We start from the raw sequence: 22,044 nt of genomic DNA on the forward strand, positions 1-22,044 counted from the left end.
CTAAATCAGTCCAAAGATTATAGGGGAAAGATGAGAAAAGCAGTGGAACTGACTTCAAGGTCCAGATTTGAATTTGAGGGATCTACAGTGTAATTGTGAGTAATCTATTGTGAGGAATTAATATCTTATTTGGCTAATATGCTGTGAATCTCAGAGGCTCTTTGGTGATAGAGTTGGTAGAAAATGGAAAGAGTCTGTGGTCTGTGTCATGTTCTCACTTAAGGTCAGTAATTATTTTGACCCCTAGTGTTTACTAGCCACTCAATTTAATTAACTACCCTCACTTCCATACTCTGCACTGACTGTTGGTCATGTAATGACATGTGGAATGAAATTGCTAATGATATGGTTGTTCTGGACTATTTTTACAATGAGAACGCTGCATATGATTTGTGGGGAAGTGCATCGGCTATCAGACACTTGAGAAGCATGGTATCTATAAATAAGCTGAGGAATGTCTCCCTCAATCTTCATATTGCCTATTTTGTCATTCCATAGATTAGTTGGTTGTTTAGCCACAAAACCGACGTATGCGCAACTAGGGGGCAAAACAGACAGGGTTGGCTTAGATTGTTGACCACATGTAAAATATATTTTGTCTCCAATGTTTATTGAAAACATAAAAACATTTGCATAATGAGCACTTGCTGTCTCTCAAGTACATCGTTACTGTTGTTGGTTAGCTACATAGTGAATTTTTGCCATATTAGCATAGACGTGACATCAGCCAAAACACCTCAAAACAAGACATTGTATCAAGAACAAGATAAAACTAGCTGAAACGAGCAGCTTGTCATTGTTGCTAGCTATCTGGCCATCCAGAATCCCAACAACACACTGACTTCTGCCCCATTGAAGCGTGCTCATCGTTTTCGTGACGCTGTCAGCTAATCCGTCTATAGGAATAGGCCTACAATGCACATTGTCAGTCAGTGTGATGACCTAGCAAATCCCATGGCAATACTTTCAATTGGTCCGAATTCTACAGCAAACTGGACAAGTTCTAATGATTTCAAAGGTTACCATATATAGGCTGCTGGATGGATGATTTCAAAGGCTACCGTATATAGGTTGCTGGGTGGATGATTTCAAAGAGTGATTTTTCCATTGAAGTTTTCTAATGAAAGCTGTGTCAGTCTTTTAAATTGAGGAGCTGAGTTGAGCATCTGGTTTAGTGAAAAAATATTTTATTTTCTTCCCTACTATTTTTGGACCAGATCTCATTAGCACAGTTTTCTTGTGAGTTCAGGAAACTCTTGTGAGTTTCTTGTGAAGTTCTGTCACATCGTTACAGTTTTTTGGATGTCAATGGTTGGTCTGCAACAATTAAGACATTTCTAATGATCAACACAGAAACCATGACAGTAATGTAGCATATTTGGTTGTTTTTATACAGCCTCCAATGCATTCAGTGTAGACCTCTTTATGGATCCACATTAAAACAGTGGAACATTTGGAACATGACACCCAGGCTTTGAGTAGCAGCAGATGTAACCAGGCCTTTCAAAGCTGAACATTGGCTTACGTAGGTCACAAATATTGCAAATTATAGTTGCATTATAGAAGGTCTTTACTAGCCAAGCCATACACAGTCCTAATAAATTAATGTAATGCTGTTCCAATTTCATGTAAGAAAGCAAATGGTTTAGAATCCTTACTATTCAATGTTACGCTTATTATAGACTCTACCCCATGGGAGCAACTTACTGGGGACCAAATAAATAATCAAAACTAGTTATCATTTTTGAAGTCTCTTAAGTGTACCCATAACTCTTTGGCCAGATGGTGATTATACCTCATTATTTTTTCTCTTTATTAGTCGAGCCTGTTGCAGTCTGCAGGGAGCGAGGTACAGTAGGAGACCGAAGTGCCTATGGTGCCTGCAGTTTTCTGTTGTCTTCAGAAAAAGCCACATGAGTTTAAGAGTATTGAGATATTGATGAGATATGCTGACTTTTTTCAGGGAGAGAAGGACCCTATTGACCATCATGTCACACAACCAATTAAAGTAATTGGACATCACACTGTTAGTGACAAGGTTTTGAGCACTGCCTGAAATTGCAGAATTGCAGGTGACTCTTGATCATCAGTTTCTCAGTGTGGCTTTCTGGGCAAAGTGGTAAGAAGAGGGGAGTTGCTGGCTATGCAGGTGAGAGCCATATTAATGGTTTAATAAGACAATAAAGATGTATTCTCTATCTAATAAAATATTAGTTCAAGGACAGCTCGTCTTCTAAACGTTTAATGGTTGAAACATGATTTGGGCTCAGTAAAACGTTCTGCTAGAATAATACAGGATGGTTGAAATGGTAGTTTTGTGAATCACAGACTCTCAGGTTTGCAAAGGACATTATTCCACAAGTAACATATGAATGTAGTCTATCAAATTGAGCTAGTAATATATACTGTACGTAAAAAATTTTTTTACAAGCTACAGGGAATTATTGTGTCTACTCTGTTGTTTACAGAGGCTGGGTTGTTTACAGAGGCTGGGTTGTTTACAGAGGCTGGGTTGTTTACAGAGGCTGAGAATTTTATTTATTTATTTTATTTTATTATAATTGTATTATTCAGAGTAATATGTTGTGTCTGCTTAGCTCTGAAAAAAGAAACACAGCTGTGGCTAAAGGTATTGACTTTTCTGTCACCCCTTCTTTAGAAATTGATGCACCAATCCCACTTCTACCTAGTGTAAACATATGCTAATATAATGAATAATACAGTGCATAACCTTATAGACGTACAAAAATCTGTGAATGACTGGAATTCTGCTGTGTCCAGAATAATTCACAATTCAATTCCAAGTCTCCTTATGAATGAAACATCACCCCTCCTGAAACTTTGTTTAATTACTAGCATCTTGCACGTCCTTACCGTAGCACTGAACATGATGTATGAAACTCACCGCTTATTAATAGATTGATAGTTGATGATTTTTGCCTCAAGACAGAAAAGCTCTCCAGGTCTTAAACAGTCTAGAGTACTACATTATTAATCATTAGAGTATTACTGAGCCTCACTGGCCCTTGAAAAATCACATCTACAGGCATCACTTTTTTAGAGGACTGCAAAACACCACACATCAAACTCTTTATTTGTGGAATAGGAAAAAACGGGGAACAAAGCATTGTAGCCTATTCATATTTCAGAAAATCAATGCCTCTTAAGTTGCACTGTCCCAAGAGACATCCTATTGTTCTCCAGCAGTCACAACAGATAAGTCCTATCCCAATTGTGATTTACTGACACACATGGTTAAATGTCCATAGAGAGAACACCGGTATGATTGGTGTCCCTGGAGAAAATATAAAATAATGCTTATATAGCACACAACCATCACAGTCTTTCCCATTGATCAGATCAAGCTGTTTAATAGCTGGATAAATGCCCCAGCACTGTCATTTTAGAAACAGATGCTTGTCACTTCAACTCTCATCACAAAGGTAATACCCTTGTGTTGGGCGTGTGCACATTCCATGGCTGAGATTGCCCACCTTCTACTAGTTGTCATGGTTGCACCCACTAATGGTTTTATGGTTGCACCCTATTGGTTGTTTACCCCTCAGATTAAAATAGCCTGAAATGACTGGTAAGGCATTCCGGATTATAGATTTGCCTTCGGTGATGTGAAAAGTTTCTGGGAAATAGGTCAACCGGAGAGCTAGTAAATATGTTTTCGTGGATATGGGATGTCGCCTTCAGCGACGGGAGACCAATCCAATGTACAGGTCTTATGCTGTCGCTTCAATGTCCATATTCACATGTTGTAAGGGGTGCATTGCATTTATCGTCACATCTCAGCATTACTTCAATACACATAATGTAGGTTATGCAGTGTGTGTATGCCTAAGCCTAATACATTTCCATTTACCATTTCATAAGCATGATCCTCCAGACGGTTATTCTCAGTTACTTCGTTTCCTCATCCTAATTTCCATAACATTATGACTTGGGTTTCTATCATAAGTAAGTTGTTATAAATGTCACCAGTGTGCAGAGATTACATTTCTAAAAGCCCGTTTAGGTTCATGGCAGGCATGGCCTAATTAGGTTATCCACTCCCCATAAATCCATTAGCCTACTCGTCTTCAGCTTTCATAGTTTCATGCAGGAGCCTACTAGCCTTCATCTCCATGCACTGTAGGATTCAGTATAGGATAGTCCTCTGTTATTGAATCTGTAGCGTGAGGCAGCTTGATGTACAAGTACACCACCTGGACAGGATGCTAGTCTGTCACAAGGCCTTACCCCCAATCCATCTGAGTGCCAGGCAGAGAGACATCGAGTCTTTGGTATGACTTGACATTATGCTGGGAAATTCTTCAAAGCCCTATAAAGTATAGCAATGCCAAAATATGATTAGTTAATCAAAAGCTGTCATGTTTGATATTAGTATTCCTTGTGTTTTGTCCTGGAACCTGTGAGAAAGAGCACATTTGCTGAAAGTAAAGTTTCAACTCCACCCCACTCTTCTCAGTGAAAACTGATATGTTCTCTCTCATTTGACCCAGGGCAACCTGTCTTTTCAGGGAATATAAAACTGGAGCTTACATGATAGCTATGGATGGAGGCAATAGCGAAGTTGTTTCTTATCGACTTTCTTTCGACAAGTTCAAGGCGTATGAGAACGGGATATGCAGTGGACCAAAGCTAATCGCCACTTTCAGAGACCTTGGAAAAATCTAGAAAATAAATTGATAGGAGCGAAAAGAGCAAAACACCTCATATGTTTTGTGACATCACATCACACAATACTGAATGTCGGTCAAGCTTTATATAGAAAAGGTCAGATATGCTCTAAGAAAACACACCTGCTCCAAAAGGACGCACATAAAACAGAGCATAAAACAGAGAACCATTTAAACAAACTAGCTGCTTTTTCATCAGCCCCCAAACAAAACTAAAAGTGTAATCATAACGATACATAAGAAACTCAATCACCATCCTTGGTAAAGGCAAAGACCAAGAAGGCAGAATCACTCTCCTTAAATGTATCCATAATGGAAAGAAAATTGCCTTTATTAATGTGTATGCTCCAAATTCATATGATCCTAATTTGGTAGATTTTCTGAACAGCATATTGTTAGAATTAACTGAATTCCAACTGGTTATTGGGACAGACATGAATGCCATTCTGGACATGCGGGACAAATCTAATAAGACCAACTGCAATCTACAGGCAACCAAGGTTCTCCAACATATACTCTCTGATTACAACCTCATTGATGCCTGGTGAGCTCATATACCTAAAGCAAAAGAGTACACTTTCTATTCAAACAGACATAGAACATTATCCCTAATTGATTTTGTACTGTTATCTAATCGAGAAAAATAGAAATTCAGCATATGAGCCTATCTGATCATCATTTTTATTAATGCCAGATACATACTGTATATCAGAATCTCCTAAAAGAGCCACAAGATGGCGCTTTAATATTTCCTTACTAAAAAAACATACTGTCTGTGAACAATTTGAAACTGAATTGAGTGGAGTGGGGAGGAGCCCAATTTGACTGGAGCCGAATCTGCCCTACTGCCTCTCAAGACCCCATAATTTCCCATTTTAAATATTTGGGAATATATATATTTCCTTCCTTAAATAAAACTATTGCTAGAAACGTTAACAGAACGCTCAAATCAATTCAATCCGACCTCAGTAGATGCACTAATATCCCAGTTGCTTTAACCGGCAGAATATCTATTGTTAAAATGAATATATTGCTACGGCTAAATGTTTGTAGTTCAATGCTTCCCTTGTCTCCCCCTTCTGGCTATTGGGATAAAATCCATAGTGCGGTTTCAAAATGTATATGGAAAGGTAAGCGAGCCCGGATAAAATTAACAAACTTGCAAAGAGGGAAAGACGTATAGGAGGACTATCCGAACCAAACTTTTAATTGTATTTCCAGGCACTAGCAATTTAAAAATAATGTCTTGCGATCTGGAGGGCAGCCTTTTGCATCCCCCCCAATTGTGCAAATGTGGAATCCATTCCGTTGCCGATATCATGGACAGTAATGGTTTGAGAACATTCCACGATTTGAAAGACACATGCACATTAAATTATCTGGGCTCCCGAAAGGACTGATCTCTATAATATATATATTTTTTAATGTTTGAAAAGCTCATTCTGAGTTATCCATTAAAAAAGTATGGTCTACAGATCTAAGTGAATCTGAACAACCTTTTAACTGGAACCGAATATGGAAAAATATGACCTTGGCATCCCGTAATCCGAACCATCAATTTATACATTTTCAGTTTGTTTATAGACTGCATTTAACACCAAAGGAAAGTTTTACAATGAAATTGGCACCAACTCCCAACTGTTCACTGTGTCCCCTAAATCAGGTAGGCACATTCCTTCATATGATGTGGGAGTGCCCTGCAGTTAAATTGTTGTGGGAAAAAGCTACAAAAACTATTTCGAAGTGCATGGATGTAAATATTCAATGTGTTGCATCAGGTATGTTACTTAACAATGATGGCTCCTTGAATCTCAATCCGAGACGATTACTACTGGCAGGCAGCACAGCCGCAAAAAAATATGTTGGCTCTTAGATGGCAATCACCCCACTCTCTCCCAATTTGCCAATGGATGTTCAAAGTTATAACATTCAAATTATCGACAGCGAGAATGAATGGTGCTAGTCAAGGAACAATTGAGGCCTGGACAAATATACTGTACTTGACTCTGTAAAGAATAATTTCAGCTAAACCCCAACACACACAAATAAACAATCTATAAAGCCCAACACATACATACAAAAAAAGAAATACAAAAAAGTTGGTCATAAAAAAAGAAAGGTCAGATATGGTAATTCAGGTATTGACATGGAGTTAAATAAAGACGGTTAGACTACAGACTACACAAAAAACACTGCAAAGATATTCAAGGAAAATTAACAATTGCAGTGTACAAACTTAACATGATGAACAGGAATGACATTTACATTCATGGGTGGCCAAAAATAACTATATGAAAGCCACACCCCTTATAGGCCACACCTTCTGAAAATAACCTATGGATTACATAAAAAAAGACCCAATTGAAGGTTAAAAAAAACTACAACTGATAGTTCAATTAACCCATGTTAGGGTAATCCCATTCACCCAACATGTTGGGTTATTCACACAACACAACTGTCTGGGTCAAAATAACCTAGCGTGTGTTCTGTCCACTATTTAACCAGCACTGGGTTACCAAATAACCATTTTTTGAGTGTATGATAGACTGATACAACATCATAATGTTGTTGTTTTTTATAGCAGAAGACTGAAGTCCAGTTTAATGACATTATGACAAAAACCAATCTCATCCTCATACCTATGTACAGTATACCCATACCTACTGGTACTTTCAGTTAGACTCCTCCCCATTTCCCCCCACTACCATTCCAAACAGTGTGCTTATGACCATAATGTGCTTGTGATGTGTGTAGTAGTCATTCTCTTCTCTCTCTGCCACGGCCACATCACCAGGCTCTCTCTCTGCCACGGCCACATCACCAGGCTCTCTCTCTGCCACGGCCACATCACCAGGCTCTCTCTCTCTGCCACGGCCACATTGCCAGGCTCTCTCTCTGCCACGGCCACATTGCCAGGCTCTCTCTCTGCCACGGCCACATTGCCAGGCTCTCTCTCTGCCACGGCCACATTGCCAGGCTCTCTCTCTGCCACGGCCACATTGACAGGCTCTCTCTCTGCCACGGCCACATTGACAGGCTCTCTCTCTCTCTGCCACGGCCACATTGCCAGGCTCTCTCTCTCTCTGCCACGGCCACATTGCCAGGCTCTCTCTCTCTGCCACGGCCACATTGCCAGGCTCTCTCTCTCTCTGCCACGGCCACATTGCCAGGCTTTCTCTCTCTGCCACGGCCACATCACCAGGCTCTCTCTCTGCCACGGCCACATCACCAGGCTCTCTCTTCCACAGCCACATCACCAGGCTCTCTCTCGGCCACGGCCACATCGCCAGGCTCTCTCTCTGCCACGGCCACATCGCCAGGCTCTCTCTCTGCCACGGCCACATCGCCAGGCTCTCTCTCTGCCACGGCCACATCGCCAGGCTCTCTCTCTGCCATGGCCACATCGCCAGTCTCTCGCTGCCATGGCCAAATCACCCGTCTCTCTCTGCCATGGCCTCATTGCCTGGCACTCTCTCTGCCATGGCCACTTCGCCAGGCTCTCTCTCTGCCATGGCCACATCGCCAGGTTCTCCCTCTGCCATGGCCACATCGCCAGGCTCTCTCTCTGCAATGGCCACATCGCCAGTTTCTCCCTCTGCCATGGCCTCATTGCCAGGCTCTCTCTCTGCCATGGCCACATCGCCAGGTTCTCCCTCTGCCATGGCCACTACGCCAGGCTCTCTCTCTGCCATGGCCACATCACCAGTCTCTCTCTGCCATGGCCACATCACCAGTCTCTCTCTCTGCCATGGCCACATCGCCAGTTTCTCCCTCTGCCATGGCCTCATTGCCAGGCTCTCTCTCTGCCATGGCCACATCGCCAGTTTCTCCCTCTGCCATGGCCTCAATGCCTGGGTCTCTCTCTGCCATGGCCACATCGCCAGGTTCTTTCTCTGCCACGGCCACATCGCCAGGCTCTCTCTCTGCCATGGCCACATCACCAGTCTCTCTCTGCCATGGCCTCAATGCCTGGCTCTCTCTCTGCCATGGCCACTTCGCCAGGCTCTCTCTCTCTGCCATGGCCACATTGCCAGGCTCTCTCTCTGCCAATTCCACATCACCACTCTCTCTCTGCCATGGCCACATCACCAGGCTCTCTCTCTGCCATGGCCACATCGCCAGTCTCTGGAGGTAAATGTCACTGAGCTTCATTGCCCCAGATTCCTGGCTGACCTAAAAGCGAGGGTGATCGTTCCTCAGCTCTTGCCTTTTGAAGCCCACCCCATCAGTCTTATTATAGATCTAAAGAGGCTTCTGAACTGGTTCAAACTAGGACTTGCCACCAGCCCCGACTGGTGACTCACTGGAAAACACTCTGCAGCCAAAAGATTCAGTTAAGATAGCCTTAAGGAATGATAAGGGGTTTGAGCAACAGACTGTGCTTGACTTGGGCAGGCGCTCACCGGAGCTGAGTACCGGCACCTCAATGTTTCTACTGCTAGAGCTCCTGCTCCTCTTTATAGAGTACCAGCTCCTCTTCTACTGCTAGAGCTCCTGCTCCTCTATATAGAGCTCCTGCTCCTCTTCTACTGCTAGAGCTCCTGCTCCTCTTTATAGAGTACCAGCTCCTCTTCTACTGCTAGAAATCCTGCTCCTCTTTATAGAGCTCCTGCTCCTCTTCTACTGCTAGAGCTCCTGCTCCTCTTTATAGAGCTTCTGCTCCTCTTCTACTGCTAGAGCTCCTGCTCCTCTTTACAGAGTACCAGCTCCTCTTCTACTGCTAGAGCTCCTGCTCCTCTTTATAGAGCTCCTGCTCCTCTTCTACTGCTAGAGCTCCTGCTCCTCTTCTACTGCTAGAGCTCCTGCTCCTCTTTATAGAGTACCAGCTCCTCTTCTACTGCTAGAGCTCCTGCTCCTCTTTATAGAGCTCATGCTCCTCTTCTACTGCTAGAGCTCCTGCTCCTCTTTATAGAGCTCCTGCTCCTCTTCTACTGCTAGAGCTCCTGCTCCTCTTTATAGAGCTCCTGCTCCTCTTCTACTGCTAGAGCTCCTGCTCCTCTTTATAGAGTACCAGCTCCTCTTCTACTGCTAGAGCTCCTGCTCCTCTTTATAGAGCTCCTGCTCCTCTTCTACTGCTAGAGCTCCTGCTCCTCTTAATTAGAGTACCAGCTCCTCTTCTACTGCTAGAGCCCCTGCTCCTCTTTATAGAGTACCAGCTCCTCTTCTACTGCTAGAGCTCCTGCTCCTCTTTATAGAGCTCCTGCTCCTGTTCTACTGCTAGAGCTCCTGCTCCTCTTTATAGAGCTCCTGCTCCTCTTCTACTGCTAGAGCTCCTGCTCCTCTTTATAGAGCTCCTGCTCCTCTTCTACTGCTAGAGCTCCTGCTCCTCTTTATAGAGTACCAGCTCCTCTTCTACTGCTAGAGCTCCTGCTCCTCTTTATAGAGCTCCTGCTCCTCTTCTACTGCTAGAGCTCCTGCTCCTCTTTATAGAGTACCAGCTCCTCTTCTACTGCTAGAGCTCCTGCTCCTCTTTATAGAGTACCAGCTCCTCTTCTACTGCTAGAGCTCCTGCTCCTGCTCCTCTTTATGAGCTCAAAAGTATTGTGGAGCTCTTGCACCTAAATATAAACAGTACCGGTACCCAAATGAGTACTGGCACCTGGCCACAGATAATATTATCATCTTTATAAGTGGTTAAGAAATGGCTATATGTTTGTGCACCAGTATGGTTGACCTTGAAATCTACGGCCAACAGTTAGTCTATAATATAAGCTTTTTTGTCACAATATAAATAATTCCTAGATGTTTATCGAAAGGCCCTCTAGATGGCTTTATGCTTAAATGTCTACTATACATTTTCCTAATAATACCTTGATGTGTGATGGAATGGCTTCCTCTGTGGATATGTTTAGACTCAAGGGAGATGTGCCATCTGCCAGTTCCTTTTCATTCTCTACCACACTCTAACTGTACAGATATGGCTGAGCAAACGCCCTCTGAGAATTCTCACTGTCGGTTTACCGCTCAATGAGAGGGCCATTAGCTATGTTGACGTTTCTAAAGCCTGTTGCTATGACTACTCAGGTGGTCTCTAAGCAGGATTGTTTGGTGCAGGCGTGTTCGTGTCAGCGGTTCTTGACAGGCACTGCGTTACTGTAACATTGGAAGGAAGTCAAGGAAACATGAGCTTGTAATGCCTGGTTCAGCTTAGTAGGTGGGAGAAGACTGGATGTGTGTGCATGCGGTCGGGGTACTTCACCTGGGTTGTCAGTGGTTAGATGAGTTTGTTTTAAGTGGTTATAAGAAACCTGAATAGTGTAATAGTGTACTGTGAGTTGAACGTTCCATGTGAACACGCTGTGCATAACAAGTGAACAGCAACTTGGTTGTATACGGTTGGTTTGAGTTTGAGCCCAGCATGTTGAATAGACCTCACTATTAAACTGACAATAAGTCTTCTGAGAAAAGAGCACCTACCGAAATACAAATCAAATCAACTCTGTAATGTGATGCAATATGATTGGATTGATACACGCTGCTGTGTCAGGGATCACAAAGGTTCCCCTCCCCAGGACTCTCTTTGAAGCACCTCAGACTCATTGACTGATCTCTCTCCCCCCCCCCCCCCCATGTGTCTCTCATCAGATGTACATCCAGACAGCCACGCTGACCGTCTCCCTCAGCCTGAGCGCCTGCGTCTCTCTGGGACTGCTCTACATGCCCAAGGTCTACATCATCATCTTCCACCCGGAGCAGAACGTCCCCAAGCGCAAGCGCAGCTTCAAGGCCATCGTCACTGTCGCCACCATGACCAGCAAGCTGTCCCAGCTGGCCTCCGAGCGACCCAACGGAGAGGTGAAGACCGAACTCTGCGAGGGCATGGACACCAGCAGTGAGTATAAAGACGTGATCTGATCCCCTTCTTAACATATTATACCAGGAGTTCCCAAACTTTTTCACTCAGGCCCGCCTTCCAGCATTGGTGAACATCCCGCGCCCCTCCTCGCCCCTCCTGCGCCCGCCACGTCTCTTTCTATGGGCTCAAGCCATGACACAAACTGTTTCTTGTTGGTGGCACCCGACAATTTGGTAACCACTGTATTATACAACCGCCCCCATTTAATTTTTTTACCAATAATTGTATTTTTGTGTAGCCCATGTTAGTTACAACCACGGGCTTGGCAACAGGCTTTGGAATTTCTACATACAGTAAAATCAACTGCAGTTCCTCAGCTATAGCTGCAGTATCTGAAATATTGTTGTTGAAATCAGCTTGTTGAAATGTTTTGTATGTTCTCATCTAAGATAGTTAAAAAGACACTTGAGAACTGATTAGGCAAAATTGTTCATCACTCAGATTTAGACTTCAAAGGCCTTTCTGAGCCCGTCAGCAGAAGTTTCATACAGGCAAGCATCCGGTTGTTTACTTATCATGATTGTGCTGACTGCACAGGTTGATCTCTAAAACTGTGTTGCTTTTTGCCTATTTATGGACAATTTCTCCAATTAATACATGAATACATCTGGAAAATTAAACTTAATTGTGAGTGATTTAATAATCCCACATGGCCAACTGTACTAGTTTAGGTCGACGGTAGAAAGCCATGGTATCCTCAACATTCTCATCAAGACTGTTCAGTTACGGGGTAATGCATTGAGGGAAGGATTGCAAACAATACATTGAGTACAGAGGGAATCACTACACTCTAGGAAACTAACATCTCCATTCTTTGCCTTTACAGTGCCATCATCCAAAACAACATATGTCAGCTACACCAATCATGCCATTTGAAGACAGAAGCTCTGAATAGAGGATTACTGAAGAATTCCACATGCAGACTTGGATGTGTCAGATTCATACATGACAGGGCCTTCCAACAAGCATGAGACATTGATATTGATCAGAGTCAAAATGATGTCTGAGAGGGTGGCAGCCAAAATAAATATGTCTGCTCTTTCATGTTCACAGACAGAGATAATGGGCCTGCTAGATGCTGACAAAAAAAAGATATGGTCAGTAAACAAACCATCCAAGAGACTTAACGAAAAGAGGATGGTGACCAGAGGAGGAAAACAAAACCTCATTTAAAAGATCATTTAAAAATAAATTGTTGGGATCAACCATGTTAGTTGTTATTCTAATTGTATGTATTTTGTGGTTGTGAAGATTTCTAATTCTTGTCTCATGTCGTCTGACCTGCATTACAAGATGAGTCTGTCTGTATCGGCTAACTAAATTGTAGCCTTGAGTTGTAAAATCTGTTAATGCCATGGTTTAAGCATGCACATTTTTATACAAATACTTTATTTATAATAAAGGAATGTTTTGGAAATGTTTAGCATTGTTGGATGTGTATATGAGGTTAAAAATACTGAACAAAAATATAAATGCAACATTCAACAATTTCAAAGATTTTACTGAGTTAAAGTTCATATAAGGAAATCAGTCAATTTAAATAAATAATTTAGGCCCTAATCTATGGATTTCACATGACTGGGAATACAGATATGCATCTGTTTGGTCACAGATACCTTTAAAAAAAAGGTAGGGGCATGGATCAGAAACCCAGTCAGTTTCTGGCTCATGCAGCGCGACACATCTCCTTCACATAGAGTTGATCAGGCTGTTAATTGTGGCCTGTGGAATGTTGTCCCACTCCTCTTCAATGGCTGTGCGAAGTTGCTGGATATTGTCGGGAATTGGAACACGCTGTCGTCGATCCAGAAAATCCCAAACATGCTCAATGGGTGACATGTCTGGTGAGTATGCAGGCCATGGAAGAACTGGGACATTTTCAGCTTCCAGGAATTGTGTACAGATCCTTGCGACAGCATTATCATGCTGAAACATGAGGTGATGGCAGCGGATATAATAATAATAATATGCCATTTAGCAGACGCATTTATCCAAAGCGACTTACAGTCATGCGTGCATACATTTTTTTTTGTGTATGGGTGGTCCCGGGGATCGAACCCACTACCTTGGCGTTACAAACGCCGTGCTCTACCAGCTGACCTACAGAGGACCACTGTATGAATGGCACGACAATCACGGATGAATGGCACGACAATGGGCTTCAGCATCTCGTAACGGTATCTCTGTGCATTCAAATTGCCATCGATAAAATGCAATTGTGTTCGTTGTCCGTAGCTTATGCCTGCCCATACCATAACCCCACCGCCACCATGGGACACTGTTCACAGTGTTGACATCAGCAAACCGCTTGCCCACACGACGCCATACACGTGGTCTGCGGTTGTGAGGCCGGCTGGACGTACTGCCAAATTCTTTAAAACAACGTTGGAGGCGGTTTATGGTAGATAAATTAACATTACATTCTCTGGCAACATCTCTGGTGGACATTCCTGCAGTCAGCTTGCCAGTTGCACGCTCCCTCAAATCTTGAGACATCTTTTAGAGTGGCCTTTTATTGTCCCCAGCACAAGGTGCACCTGTGTAATGATCATGCTGTTTAATCAGCTTCTTGATATGCCACACCTGTCAGGTGGGTGGATTATCTTGGCAAAGGAGAAATGCTCACTAACAGGGATGGAAACAAATTTGTGCACAACATTTGAGAGAAGTAAGCTTTTTGTGCATATGGAACATTTTTGGGAGCTTTTATTTCAGCTCATGAAACATGGGACCAACACTTTACATGTTGCATTTATATTTTTGTTCAGTGTATAAGGGTAAAGTAACGGGGTCTGATTTATGTACAGTAGTTTACCTCCGTTTAGATGGAAGTGATATTCAATGCATCAACAAGTCCTAACATTTATGTGGTTGCCTTGACACATCGAAAATATACCAGGGTGGCAAGTAGGCAGATTATATAAAGAAAGTATGAAGTCTCAAAGCAAACTATGAAAAATATCTAGAGCAGCCAAAATCCCCATGGTCTCAAAGGAAAACAAACACCATTATTGAATTGTTTCTCCTAAGACAATCTTTATACAGTCGTGGCAAAAGTATATAATGAGTTACCTGTGAGCATTATGTAATGCAACTAGAAGGAACATGCAATTAATGAAGTACAGTTTGCAAATATTTGTTTAATGTTTTACTGACTGCGCAACGTCACCAAGCCTTGACAAGGTTTTTTTTGGGGGGGGGAATGGACTAACTTGAAAGATAATCCCTACATTTACATGACGCTCGGAACGTTTGTGTGCAAGTGCAGCAGCTTCTTTTGAGTAATGTGGCTGATATTAAAAAGATGTCCGCAGGGTGCACAAAGCAAAGACATGTTTAGCACTCTACTCATTTGTGCTATCTTGAACAGGGTACCAACATAGTGCAACAATAGCGATAAGAGAGGAAATCCGAAACAGACAAAAGTAGAGAATGTTGCAATGCTGTAGTAATTGCAATTGAATAGAGGGACCACTGAAATACTACAATGATAGTTTGGATCTTGAAGAGACTTTCCAACCAAGCCACTTAACTGGATGAGTAATAATTTGAATGAATGCAATTCTGACACACTTAACAGAATGTCTACGGCAAAACAAAAAACTCCCTGCACGGTACTGTATCCGCTTTGCTACAGAATGAGAAAACCAATCAAGGGAATTAATATAGCTGTTGGAACAGGCAAAGCAAGATCAATACAAGCTGCAAGTGAAAACTCCTCAACCATGTAATAATATTTCTGCATTTTCTCCTGAAGAAATGAGGGCAGGTAGAGAGTTTGTGTGATGAACCCTGTGAGCATTCAACGCTTATTTCCCTGGTTGACGATATCATTTCACTAGATGAAGCTGGGAGAACTTGAAAGCTTCTCCTCAGAGACTGATGCGAAACATAAATCCTCAGTATGTTTATTGTATACCCACATGTTAGGATTTGCTGCTAACTGCTCTCTCTACTTTCGGAACATATTACTAAATGTTGATAAATGTTGATGTTTATTAACAGAGTGGTAACAGGAAATAGATTTGAATATCACATTAACTAAACATGTCAACTTCTGTCCCACTTTCTTCCTTCAAAGGGTTTTGATACTGGCAGCGATGGGATGTTTCACACTATAAAATCTACTGGGTATGATGGTGCTTGTCCTTGGACACACATTGTTCCTCAGCTCAATAGTTGCAATGTTTTTTTAATACATTTCAGATTTATTTGAGTTTTGGCCGACTTACGACAGCCAAGCAGTCCCCAGTGTCATCACTGCTTGTAAAAATAGTCTGGGCATATTGATCTTCCCCACACAGGGAGACTGAAGTGTGTGGCAGCAACTCCACCTATAAACTACCCCAACTCCATCTATAAACTACCCCAACCACCTAGACTACCCCAACTCCACCTAGACTACCCCAACTCCACCTAGACTACCCCAACTCCACCTAGACTACCCCAACTCCACCTATAGACTACCCCAACTCCACCTAGACTACCCCAACTCCACCAACTCCACCTATAAACTACCCCAACTCCACCTATAAACTACCCCAACTCCATCTATAAACTACCCCAACTCCATCTATAGACTACCCCAACTCCACCAACTCCACCAACTCCACCTATAAACTACCCCAACTCCACCTATAAACTACCCCAACTCCATCTATAGACTACCCCAACTCCATCTATAAACTACTCCAACTCCATATATAGACTACCCCAACTCCATCTATAGACTACCCCAACTCCATATATAGACTATCCCAACTCCATCTATAAACTACTCCAACTCCATATATAGACTATCCCAACTCCATCTATAAACTACCCCAACTCCACCTAGACTACCCCAACTCCATCTATAGACTACCCCAACTCCACCTATAAACTACCCCAACTCCACCTATAAACTACCCCAACTCCATCTATAAACTACCCCAACTCCATATATAGACTACCCCAACTCCATCTATAAACTACCCCAACTCCACCTAGACTACCCCAACTCCATCTATAAACTACCCCAACTCCATATATAGACTACACCAACTCCACCTATAGACTATCCCAACTCCACCTAGACTACCCCAACTCCACATATAGACTACCCCAACTCCACCTATAGACTACCACAACTCCACCTATAGACTACCCCAACTCCACATATAGACTACCCCAACTCCACCTATAAACTACCCCAACTCCACCTATAGACTTCCCCAACTCCATATATAGACTACACCAACTACACCTATAGACTACCCCAACTCCACCTATAGACTACCCCAACTCCACATATAGACTACCCCAACTCCACCTATAAACTACCCCAACTCCACCTATAAACTACCCCAACTCCATATATAGACTATCCCAACTCCACCTAGACTACCCCAACTCCACATATAGACTACCCCAACTCCACCTATAGACTACCACAACTCCACCTATAGACTACCCCAACTCCACATATAGACTACCCCAACTCCACCTATAAACTACCCCAACTCCACCTAGACTACCCCAACTCCACCTATAAACTACCCCAACTCCACCTATAGACTACCCCAACTCCACCTATAGACTACCCCAACTCCACATATAGACTACCCCAACTCCACATATAGACTACCCCAACTCCACCTATAGACTACCCCAACTCCACCTATAGACTACCACAACTCCACCTATAGACTACCCCAACTCCACATATAGACTACCCCAACTCCACCTATAAACTACCCCAACTCCACCTAGACTACCCCAACTCCACCTATAAACTACCCCAACTCCACCTATAGACTACCCCAACTCCACCTATAGACTTCCCCAACTCCACATATAGACTACCCCAACTCCACATATAGACTACCCCAACTCCACCTATAGACTACCCCAACTCCACATATAGACTACCCCAACTCCACCTATAAACTACCCCAACTCCACCTATAAACTACCCCAACTCCATATATAGACTATCCCAACTCCACCTAGACTACCCCAACTCCACATATAGACTACCCCAACTCCACCTATAGACTACCACAACTCCACCTATAGACTACCCCAACTCCACATATAGACTACCCCAACTCCACCTATAAACTACCCCAACTCCACCTAGACTACCCCAACTCCACCTATAAACTACCCCAACTCCACCTATAGACTACCCCAACTCCACCTATAGACTACCCCAACTCCACATATAGACTACCCCAACTCCACATATAGACTACCCCAACTCCACCTATAGACTACCCCAACTCCACATATAGACTACCCCATATTGGTCTTACCTGTGGTGTTCTTTTATATCAGTGACAAAAAGGAATAAGGAGTTATGCATACAGTAGGATAGGGGTCCACTTTACATTTACATTACATTTACATTACATTTACATTACATTTACATTACATTTACGTCATTTAGCAGACGCTCTTATCCAGAGCGACTTACAAATTGGTGCTTTCACCTTATGATAGCCAGTGAGACAACCACTTTACAATTATTATTTGTTTAAATAATTTTAAAAAAATTTACAAAACTTTACACTGCTGTTTTTGTATTCATCCCAATGTCTCTCTCTTTACCTTTAGTGAGCTCTTTTAGTGAAGAAGACTGAGGATCCTGCACCATAAGCTTAATTGGTTCTTTGGCAGACATACTGGAGGTTTCCTGCTACTAAGCACTTTCTCCATGCTCCTGTATGGGTGGCCACTCAGCCAATTATCCACTGAGCGTTTACAATACTCTAATGACACTCGGTGTGTCACTCTTGGGAGTAGGGAGAGCTGAGTGAATCGTGATCAATTAGATATGTAGTGTACTTTGGCAGTCCAAACTATTTTAAACCTCACAAAAATGGGCATTTCCTTCCTGAAATATTTCATCAATTGCATCCATTTTATAACATAAAACCAACCTACTTTGAGTTGAGAAACCAGTGTTGTAGAACGATCTCATGAGTCCAGTGTTGTAGGACGATCTCATGAGTCATGTTGTAGGACGATCTCATGAGTCCAGTGTTGTAGAACGATCTCATGAGTCCAGTGTTGTAGGACGATCTCATGAGTCCAGTGTTGTAGGACGATCTCATGAGTCATGTTGTAGGACGATCTCATGAGTCCAGTGTTGTAGGACGATCTCATGAGTCCAGTGTTGTAGGACGATCTCATGAGTCCAGTGTTGTAGGACGATCTTGTGAGTCCAATGTTGTAAGACGATCTCGTGAGTCCAGTGTTGTAGGACGATCTCATGAGTCCAGTGTTGTAGGACGATCTCATGAGTCCAGTGTTGTAGGACGATCTCATGAGTCCAGTGTTGTAGGACGATCTCATGAGTCCAGTGTTGTAGGACGATCTCTTGAGTCCAGTGTTGTAGGACGATCTTGAAATAAACACCCAAAAATAACTTTACATAAATGTAATTATGCAGAATCTCCTGACACTGCTGTGTTCAGTTCCAATGCAATTCAATTCGAAATTGAAATTATGTTCTAAGCATGCACTAAACAAAGTAGCTCTCTATCAAGTTCTCTACTGTCAACTTAATTATAAAACAATATTCAAGCCACAAATGGCTTTTATCCGGTAAAACCATCCCTCTCAACTGTTTATATATATCTTATGGATCAACATATTTCAGAAGCTTTACCAGTCTTATAAGACAAACCCCAGTTCTTTCTATGATGTCATTGGAAACAGCCGTGGAAGTTTATTTTTGACCTTCTGGCGATATTCTGAGTTATCGATTTATGGCGGACCCTGGCCACAGTCCTGTGGAGCACAGCTCTTTCATGTCTGAGCCCGGACGGAGAGGGAAGGTTGGGGAAGTGCCGAAGCCTCTCTTTGAATTGCCAAGGAATCAATTGGCTGAGTAGCAATCAGGCCTGGTAAATCCCAGATGGCCTCTTTGCTGCACTGTGACTGATAGTGTGGTGCTTGCTTGGTTGGCCATCTTGTGTTTTATAACTAACACCAAACATCTCCCTCTATTCCTGGTACACTTCGTTTCAGACATTTACTTTTTTATCCTGAACATTTTGGATGGGATTGAATTGCATTGATGGGTTGAAATTGGAGCTAAACGCGGTTAAACCTCAGGATTGCTCAAAGGCAAAATGCTATGATGCATTGGGCTAATTCACAATGACATGGACTATGACTTACTGCAGCCTCTGCAGGTCATGAGCAGTCTGCTAACTGGGAAGGAATATTCAGTGTATTCACTAGTTGATGCCATAAGGACCTAACCAAATTGCTTAAGCCACGATGGAAGCATCAGCCACATTCACTGCAACAAAGGATGATCTATCCTGAACATTTGTTGTGTAGTCATTTGTATTTCACTTTAATCACATTTCAAATCGGAACCCAAAATGCCACTGAATTCAATTCACAGTCAGTTTTTTTAAGCAGAGAATGGAAGCTCAGCTTGCATTGAAGTGTCACATTCTCACAAGTACGCCAAAATGAAGGATGATTTTGCTCAAATTAGAAAAAGGACACTTTAGCCTGGAAGTGACAGCTTGCTTATTTATTTTCTACCAGAGGTTGTCACTACCAGTTTACTAGCTTCTGTCACTTTTGTTGGCACATTATGCTTGACATTTTCAAAGAGTTCAAGCCACAATCTGCCATTTCAACAGCCTGACCCTGCCACATTTTTGGTAATCTGAAGGATGGGCCTGGGGGAAATGAAACAGCTCTCACATGTACACAGAGCTATGTATTTCAAGGATTGACAGTGTATAATCATTTTAAACATATGTGTGACAAGCCCAATAGGGCAATTGGTTCTGTATTTGCAAGCTGTTGATGGGTTAAGGATGAGTGAAACAAATCTGATGGGACCAACAACTCCCTCCAGCTTTCATGAAATGAGCAGGTTCTTTAATTTTCTATGAATCGTAGAACGGTGTGTCAATTAGTCTCTCTCTGGTAAGGGTTAGGAATACTGATAAGTCATAGATGGTACAGAACTTCCTTAATCTCAATGACCATGACTGATACAGTAGCAGTTCAATTCCCCCACTGACCCTTTCTGCCCTAAGACTGAGGCTGTAGTCGGAACACTCAGATTTGCAGATCCATATCTCTAGTAGAGCAGACCAGGGTCACGCTCAGGAGGGCGCAACGTTCTGTACGTTGCAAGTAGGAATGTTGGGTAGCTGACTTTTATATGACATTAGAAGCATGTCTGTTCTACATGATTTATTTATATCTGAACATTCTGTCATGTTGAATAACACTGAAAGCAGACCAGTATTTTGTGTGGATCCAGGGATAAACTCATAAGTGAGAGGGGTACTAATTTATCTCTCTTCCCGGCATCTACCGTATGTCTCACACACAACTTGCTGTGGCCGCTGACTGCGGACCAACCACGCAGGAGAAGGTTGATTTGTCACACACACGCTATACTCCCTCTTCCTCTGCTTCCCGCTCTTCCTCCCGGGGTAAGTCTATAATTAGCTCGGTAATTCCCCAGCGGAATTCTGGTGAAGACGACGGTCGCTGGATGGCCTAAGCCTGAATTAATGATCCACGGTGTGTTGTCATGCATTAAAAATCTATTTTTACTGTTCACTTTTCCTCCATTTGGCTACTATTGAAAGAGTCACCATCCCTTCCCTCTTATTAATGGCTCATCAATGACGGTGTGCTTTTCACCAAGATTACAGCGTCACTTATAGCAGCCATACGCACATATCCAAATGTTTGATAAAACATCACTAGCCACCAAGGCCTGCTTATTGTATGGGACACCTTTAAATGTGCCTTTAGAGGCCATGCGATTCAGTACTCATCTCGAAAACAAAAGCAATTTAGGGTCAAAAGAGTCCATACTAACAAAGGAAATAGAAGGTCTAACAGAACAGATAGATAGCAATAAATAGTGTAACATAGAGGCTCAGAATAAATTAGAGGAAAAACAAAAAGAAATGGAGAAACTTATTTAAGTAAGATCAAGTGTAATATATTATAAAAATAAAGAAAACTAGATGGAATATGGGGGAAAATGCACCAAATTATTTTTTAATCTTCAACATAGAAATGCTACCAAAAAGAATTGACTGAAACTGGTTACAAATGATGGAGTCACCCATGATTCCCCAAATGATATTTTGAAGGAGGAAACAAAGTACTATAAGCATATGTTTTCATTTCAGTCGCCTCCATCTCCTCTAACTGAAGCTAATTGTAGAGATTTTTTTCTATTGATAATGTAAAGTTAACAGCCATACAGAAAGACTCATGTGAATGTGAAATTACAGAGGAGGAACTTCTGGATGCAATTAAAGACTTTAAGTCCGGGAAAACTCCAGGGTTGGATGGCATACCAGTCGAGGTTTACCAAACCTTTTTTTATATACTCAGAGGACCGTTATTAGCATGTTTTAACCACTCCTATGTAAATGGAAGATTATCAGACACTCAGGAAGAAGGTCTGATTTCATTATTACTGAAACAGGATACAAGTGGGAAATATAACGATCC

At 42.4% G+C, this 22,044-nt stretch overlaps 1 protein-coding gene across 1 annotated transcript in view; it reads left to right on the plus strand.

Annotated features, from left to right (window-relative positions):
- The window catches only part of LOC311148752 (metabotropic glutamate receptor 8-like), a gene marked incomplete at both ends in the record, with an annotated part of 113,621 nt that extends 102,078 nt beyond the window's left edge, over positions 1–11,543 (plus strand). Inside the window, one exon of the mRNA XM_084185721.1 lies at positions 11,274–11,543. Within this exon, the coding sequence (XP_084041847.1) occupies positions 11,274–11,543 (270 nt within the window). The remainder of the gene's footprint in view (positions 1–11,273) is intronic.
- Positions 11,544–22,044: the final 10,501 nt, after the last annotated feature.

The sequence above is a fragment of the Coregonus lavaretus genome, assembly GCF_964263955.1.
Source record: "Coregonus lavaretus genome assembly, chromosome: 21".
NCBI classification, from domain to species: Eukaryota; Metazoa; Chordata; class Actinopteri; order Salmoniformes; family Salmonidae; genus Coregonus; species Coregonus lavaretus.